This window comes from Malurus melanocephalus, unplaced genomic scaffold (genome assembly GCF_030028575.1).
Source record: "Malurus melanocephalus ecotype Western Australia unplaced genomic scaffold, MMel_1.1 scaffold_257, whole genome shotgun sequence".
Taxonomy (NCBI): Eukaryota; Metazoa; Chordata; class Aves; order Passeriformes; family Maluridae; genus Malurus; species Malurus melanocephalus.
In genome coordinates this window covers 588,838-596,940 of record NW_026623489.1, presented here as the reverse complement: position 1 = coordinate 596,940, position 8,103 = coordinate 588,838, and the positions used below count along the sequence as shown (strand labels likewise).

Here is an 8,103-nt window from a genome sequence, read left to right as displayed (position 1 = left end):
ACCTGGACCTGTTGATTGCCACAGTTATATTTGACTGAACTGGAGACAGTTGAAAAAGAGCAGTGGAGCCAAGTCTTTATTTTTCTCAGACTTTTCTTCGGAGCTTAGCAATCGTAGCTCTCCCATACCTAAGTCAGAAATTTCTGATTACTCTGGAAAGCCTGSAAGTTTAGGGGGCTGGTATTGCTGAAGTGCATTAATAGGCACTGGAAAGCATTGGTTTTCTTAYATTCTTTCCTGGCATAGAAAGTTGACACAGGTACTCCATGAGTGTATTGATGGCGGTGACTTACAACACAGTAATGCTTAAGTCTGCACAATTTGCTTTATTGTGTGTAATCACCAACTTCTGAAATGGAGCATAAAGTCCCTTGGCTCTTTGTTTTATAGAACAGAGCTCTTTGTTTCTTCTTGATACCTCCCTAATTTTCCTGTACAGGAGGTTGTTCTCTGCAAGTGTATAAAAATAAGCTGATGCTCTCTGCAAAGTAACAAACTGACCTTCTGCTGTAGGTATGGGACATGGAAGTGAACACGGCCATGGCCATGGCCATGRCAAAGTGGAACTCCCTGACTACAGGCAGTGGAAAGTCGAGGGAACCCCACTAGAGGAGGTGCAGAGAAGGCTGGCTAAACGGGGTCTGAGGGATCCCTGGGCTCGGTAAGTGCAAGTGCCTCCAAAATAATCTTGGTGTCACATGGAGCATCAACCAGACCTTGTTATTGTAGATAATTCTTTCTTCAATAAAAACAGTGAAAATTAGTCACACTTTCAGTTAAGTCCTTGTTTACTTGTTGCATCACCTTGATCAGTCTCCACACCTTGTATGGCAACCTTGCACTTCATCATGTTTCATGCTGACACAGATCAGGCACAATGGCCAATATCTCATCCACCAAGACATGTAAGTAGTATAAGGTCAGCACATGTGAGTAAGCCTGTCCTTCTCTTGTGTGCCTCAGATATTGATGAAGATGATGGAACTTGCACTGATATTCTGAGTAGGTACAGTATTCCTCATATACAACAGGAGGTCTTYATGTGAAAAGAAGAAATGTACATGTATACAGCGTGGAATTGCATTCAGCTGTGAGTGACATAATGGAAAATCAGATTTTTACTTCTCATGTTACCACTCTACAATGAATATCTTCTCATTTTTAGATATTTAGGCAGCTGTTAAAACAGGGYTTAATGTATTTCTCCCACATTATTAATTATGCAATACTTTGTTCAACCACCCTTTCATCTTGGGGAATAAAAATACCAAATGTTTTGTGCTGTGTAGTCCTTCTGTAAGGAAAAAGTTGCAKGAGCAAAATATTCCAGGAGTCTTCMKAKAAAAGGTTTTATTTCAAATCACTAAGAAAAATGGAAGAGCAAATAGGTAATCTGTTATTATATGCTATAACCTGTGGAGGGGTTTGAGGTTTACAGCACTTTTTTCTTTTCTTTGGAATAAAGATGTGAACATAAAGTAAAATATACTTTAATGATGATAGGAATAATTTGAAGTATCAGCCCTTAATGAACTTTCGAGGTCTGTGTCACATGTATCTTGCCTCCATTTCTGTGGAGTGCAAGCAGCATGAKATTTCTTTCCCTTTGGTTCACACARAATTATTTTCAGCAAGCAACAGGCTTATTCCCATTTAAAAAAAAAAAGGATGCAGTTTAATATTGTAAATTCAGTGTAAAATAACATGACCTTTAGTGCCTACACTTCTAATTTCAAGAAATGCTGCAAAACAATACACTGGAAAAGAGACTGTAATATTTGTTGCCCTCTAAGAAAAAAAAAAATTATTGTTTCTGTGTTAAAAGAACGGGATTGAGCCAGTCATATCAGGGTTCAAATAARGAACAAAGTCAAACCCAAAGCATGAGATTATTCCTTCTGAACTTTTTTAATGTTAYGTAAGTAGTATTTAAATTCCATAGGACAGTACAAGTATCATGCCAATCTTCCTTAACAAATGAGAAATTAAAGTATCATATTACTTGCTTCAAGTGGAAAAATATTGCATTATTAATGTCTTGCACCACAAGTCTTGAAAAAGTAACCCTCTCTAGGGCTCCCTCCCCTTTGCTGTGTTGAGTTCATTTTAGCAGGGAATCTGCTTTCAGTCTTTATGGCAAATGCACATTAAGGTACATATCAAATACAATATAAACTTTGTGAAAGATGTCATATTTGGAAACTCTAAGTCTGTATCAATTAGACCCTGTACTGGCACCTAGAAGATATTCTTCCGTGCAAGTATGCTTTCATCCCAAGTCACAAAATCCATCTGCACAAGAGGAATATCTGCACCCCTCATTTTAAACCCCTATATCTTCTCCCAAAATGACAGTTCTGATTTTATTGCTTGGTTCTTTTTCCTTTTCTTTAGGACTTTTGARTCCTTACAAGAGACAAACTACATCCATTTCCATAGATTACACTGGTTATGCTACAAATAAATATTTATAGTCAGAGCGGTGACTAACATTTCAATAACAATGTAGGTTGGAAACAGTAAGGCAAAACAGTGTGAAGATTGTAAATACTTAGTAGCTCAAGCCAAACACAATCTTTTCAATTTTCTTTTTTAAATCATCTGACTTTAGTATAGTTCAGTGTTGTAAAACACAAAGTGCCTGCACACTAAGGTGAGCTATCTCTATCTAGAAAAATTTTCCTTGTAAGATTTGATTGTGCTACATGCTGTCTAGCACAGTGACTASCCTTTGTAATTAGTCCAATCCATGCAAGTGCTAATGGGTTCTATTTGTTGCAGAGTAAAAAGACTACAATTACATGATTTCAGGGAGGGCATTCTGTTCCTGTAACTGTTGTTTGCTGGCATGACTTTTAGCTCAAGTATGTGTGTAAAGGGTTAGAGTTCATATTGTGAGCTTTACTTGTTGTAACTCCTGATACTWAAGTGGCAGAACTTATTGTACAGCCTCAATGTCTATCTAATTGAAATACCTTCATCATTCTTATATATATATATATTCCTGTTAATGTACATCACAGTGGCTCCACTGATCTTTTTTCCTTTGGTTTCATTTTCCTTCTAGTAATGAAGTCTGGAGATACATGGGTAGCTTTTCAAGACCTATCACTTTAACAGAAGTCTTTACCAGGGGACTCAAGTGGGGAGTTGCAGCTTTCGTCATAGCTCTGGGCATTGAATATACACTCTTTCCTCCAAAGAAGAATGGAGGCCATCATTGAAGATCAAATATGACAACTTAATACTAAYCACGAGCTGAWGCATACATAAGCCTGCTGCTCACTCTGTGCTTATAACATGCCTATTAAAGTATATCACAGGCAAACTCATGTTTCTTTGATTTTATTATATTTTGTGAAAGGATCAAAAAATATGGCCAGAGCAATTTAACTGGCTTCGATCTGGGGGGAAAAAACAACCCAAGATGGCTCTTGGCTTTGCTGTACCATCCTTTCAAGACCAAGACAAACTATCAGACTAGTTCATTTCAAGTCCTGCCAACATACTGTTAAACAAAATTGAGAAATGTGTTGCTTTTAAGAGAAAATTTGTACCATATTTATTACAGGTTTAATAACTTACTTCCCAGTAAGTGGTAATGAATGCCTTGTCACTTCTTAGAAGTGTTTGTTACTATTTGCTCTTATTTCTCAAAATAAGTATTACCTTAAAGCTCTAAAAACTATTCCAGACTGCCTCAAAAATAAAAATACCAAAGCTTATACTTAACCCTATTGAACAGTTAATTAGCTTGGCAGACACTRTGCACCAGAATAATCTGCTGTGTAATATCCAGACATCAAAAATTACATTGCTGCCACAYTTGCTTAGTAAAGTAGAATAAAATGTTTAACTCAGCAATAAYTCTACCTTATCCTAAAATGACTTCCAATGTACTCAACTGCAAKGTGAAAAAAGAWTTTTTTCCTTTGCTTTGGTGCATTTATAGATTTATTTATTTTTATATCTAGTCTCTTATGCTAATTTGTTTTAAATGTCTCGGTTTTCCTTAAATTATCTAGCAGCTTCCGGAGTGCTTTAAGAATGCTTGGATTGAAGACTGTAGCAGAAAAGGACCTGCAGGCAGTGCTAGGAATTGTAATTGTCTGAATRTCCTACTGTAAATTTTGTTATTCCATAGTAACATAGTAAGGAGGATATTTGCTRTAATTTTTCAATCCAAACAACAGGGTATCTGTATTACTACTATAAGAAAAAATTAGAAAAAGCAAGTGAGAAACTGTAAACTCCACTAGACAATTACATAGTGTACTTCCCTGGTGAAGAAACTGAATTTTTTTAATAATCCTGTCACAAATTGCAGGTTTACAAAAGAGTTGAAGGTCTGACCAAAACATGGCTAAAATATCTTTTTTTTTAAACATATATATTCACATACAATCTTTCTGAGTGAGATTATAATACAGCTTTATTTTTAGAGCCAATAAACGACATCTGTTACTGTGTGAGTGCAGCTGTACTTCTCAGTGGAGTCAGTCATCTTTGTATGACATTGCTCAAGGCACTTTTCATACACCAAACATTTATTTTACTTAAATTCTCTTACCTAATCCTATTCTCAAACATTCCTATTCAGTTGCATCATTCCCTGAAAGATAAACCAAGAGCCTACTGTGTAAGGTCTGTTGCGCAAAATATTTCTATTGTCCCTTAGGCACTCTTACCAGAATACACATTTTCAAAGTCTGGTACTCACTGCTTGTTTTCTATTTGGTTCCAAGACTAAACTTCCTAAGAGTAGTGATCTTCAGATGGTTGCTCAGGAAAACAATTAACAAAGCTAGCATTACATACAGTAGAATCAGTCTTTAAAATGTTGTAAGCCTGCCTGTATATCAGTAAATATACTTCACTGATATAGCAAATGTATCAGACATACWCAGTTAGACTAGACTAGTTTAGGTAAAATTCATGCATTTGTGAATTAAGGTGGTATCATTTGGTGGTTTAATAACCAGATGGCAGCCACTGCCCTAAATAACTGTCTTTAATTTATGACGAACATGCTTTGCTAATATTGTGGAATATGTCTTATCATTGTTACACATACAATACTCATRAAGATTTTTCTTTCACTGGGATAATAATATCTATCCTGCCTGGGGATGGAGTATTTCCTGTGCATTAAAATAATAGTACCAAATGTGTCTTCACTGTAACCATAGCAATGCCTGTCCTTACGTTAAAAGAGCCTTTCTACCAGCATGGATATTTTACAATGCAAAACCCAGGCTCCCAAACAGCAGTGGCACCTGCAGGTAAGGAACATACACGATTGTAATAGCACTCAGGAAGCTCTTTGTGTCATAAGGTCTGAAAAATAACACTGATGATGCTCCATTTTCTRAAATGCAGGTGGAAATGCCATCTCTATCAGTAGGCAAAGTGCTCTTTTTGCTCCCTTGGAAAGATACGTGTGATTTATCTATTGTTTTTAATTATTCTATGATATTTACATCATTAGCATCATCTTCCAAATTTGTATGTTTAATATTTGTATGTTTAATATTTGTATGTTAAAGCAGCTAAATAATTCAAAAACAATAGTGACTACACTGTATAAATTGGCTAACTCTGAAGTTCCTATTGTTGAGCGTAACAGAATAACTGTTCTCATTACATGTTTAAATAGTAGACTAAAACCTTGGTTTTGTTATTAACCTGCTTTGATATCTCTCCTGAAAACTTTCATACAAAAATTTTCAAACTACAAGCTTTTACCCTGAAATTAGAGCTTTGCCGGAACAGCTTTTATTAGCTAGACTTTACACATCAGTGCAAGTATTTTCTGCAAGTGGCCAACTGAATATTTGCTTCAAGGAGTTTTACAAAGAATGTACTCAGAACCCATGCTTGTCTTCTAATTAAATTTATTGATTTCATCATGGGTATCAAAACATTTGGAGATTCATTCAAACTTGTACACATATGACAGGGAACTGATTTCACAGATGTTCWACATATTCTCTGTAGGCCAAGTAGAAATCTGAGAATCTGAAAGTCAGGTAATCCTTTCACCATTACTTCAACGGAGGAAAAAACCCTTGAAAATAAGTCACTTCCACTAGTGAACAAACCTTTTAATAATAATGATAATGGTAATGATAATGATAATAATGAAAGCAACACCAACATGGAAGAAATTAAACCAGTAACAYCATTTATATATACAAATGGAATTCACTCATCCTGACCTAATTTTGAAATAAAAGCATAAAGAACAAGTTCATAGTATTTTAGAAGGCTTAAATTCTAAAGTTTCTTACTTACATACCTAGAGGAATCTACAATATTAAATAGATCAAAACTATTTTTAAAGCATATAAAAAAAAGTATGTCCAAGACAGACATTTATATCCAAAGCCCTTTGCATCAAAACATATAGGATCATCTCAATCACATCTGATTTTACTAGTATGCTCCATGTTGTACATTTATACTAAAAAATTTACAATTCTAGTCTGCATGAGTACCTATCTATGAAGACAATGTATTTTAAATCAGAAATGGGGAAGAATGAAGAAACTTGCATACAACTTATAAATGCTGCCTATAAAGACATGAAAACTGATCAATAAGCATATAAAATTAAGTAATTAAGAAGTAAACAGATTATATTGATAGCTTCAGCAATGGCTGTGTTAAATTTGTAAATCACTCATTCAACCATTTTTGAAAAAATTGTTCTACAGCCATACCATACTCTTAAACCTCCTGTATCAGCCTGTACAAGCTGTGTTTGGAACAGATCCAAGGAGAAATTGTGCATATTGATTGATAGTAGGTATCTGGTTTCCCTCTGAATCAGCTACATCTTGATAGCAGGGATACTGCCACACTCTTGAATGATTGATATTCCAGTGAGAGCCTGACCATACAATTTCAGTAAGAATACAGGTATTTTTTCAGAACGTGGAGCTGTCACTTGGTACAAATTCTAGTGTGGGCAATTCTTTTGTCTCCTTTTTCCCTGCAGCTCCAAAGACAGCGTGACTCTTCCTGTGTGCTATCCCTGAGTACTGCACTTCCACTGCTCTATTTTTAGCAGCATAAAAAAAAAAATTACTCACTGTTTCGTAAATGCTTTGAAATCCACTGAGCTGGGAGCTATATGTGTCTAATTTCACCATATATGGAGGTGACTTTTGCCCAGTTCAATWGATAAAATTTTAGACTTTTGGACAGAAGCTCCAGCTGCAACACTAGCATCCCACAGTAAACAGCTCCATGAAAGTTGCTAGTTGATGTCAAGTGAATTGCAACACCCCAACTTTCACACAGCTGTACGTTATCCTCACTGCGATCGAACAAATTCAGAGACATGAACCGAATAAGGGGTCAAAGGAATGAGAAGGTAGTGTCTTTACAAACAGACTGACTCTGGGGTGAGATAAGGCTGAAATTGGGAGATAGAAAGAAACAATGGGAAGGATTTGCATAGGAATTCTACTGATTGGCTTACCCCAGTCTATGTTAATAGACTACCTGAGCAAAGACACAGAGATGTATATTGAAAGGGAGCAATTTATGATAAAAGGGGGGTTTAATCACGCGTTTTGGGGAGCCTGTACCTCTCAAGTACCTCAGCCAACAGGAAATGAAAGAGGGAACCGCGGCCGAGAAATTGGGATAAAAGGAGGCTGCGTCCTCTATGAATTTGAGAGACCCCATGGGAAATGCCCATAACCTCTCCCCTTATTCATGAATAAAGTTGCGAGACTCCTCTGTCTCCTTTTTGGACATAAACCTCTGGTGCTTGTGGATTAATTTTCCTAACAGAGGTTACGGCTAAACTCCCGCCACAAGTGCCCACACCGACCTCCTAACTGTAACTGCTCACCGAAAACCCAGCTACTACTTTAATAGCTCGTACAGCCCATACAAAGCCGTTGTCTGTCCCCAGCAGGACAAAACCACAGCCTACAAACGCCTGTGCTCATGCTGAACTCGGCATTGAACTGCTGCCCCCGCCGCCGTGCCCTCCCCTCACGGCGCTGCTGCTGCTGCCGCCATACCCTCCCCTCACGGCGCTGCTGCTGCCGCTATGCCTCCCCTCACGGCGCTGCTGCTGCTGCCGCC

The 8,103-nt window shown here is 37.1% G+C and overlaps 1 protein-coding gene across 2 annotated transcripts in view; it reads left to right on the top strand.

Annotated features, from left to right (window-relative positions):
- NDUFB3 (NADH:ubiquinone oxidoreductase subunit B3) overlaps positions 1-3,357 on the top strand; it is a 4,330-nt gene extending 973 nt beyond the window's left edge. The window contains exons 2-3 of one of the 2 annotated variants that reach the window (XM_057375767.1): positions 514-661; positions 3,068-3,357. In XM_057375767.1, the coding sequence (XP_057231750.1) occupies positions 516-661; positions 3,068-3,224 (303 nt within the window). In that variant the 5' untranslated portion in view covers positions 514-515 and the 3' untranslated portion in view covers positions 3,225-3,357. The remainder of the gene's footprint in view (positions 1-513; positions 662-3,067) is intronic. The other variant, XM_057375768.1, reaches the window with a different exon arrangement.
- Positions 3,358-8,103: the final 4,746 nt, after the last annotated feature.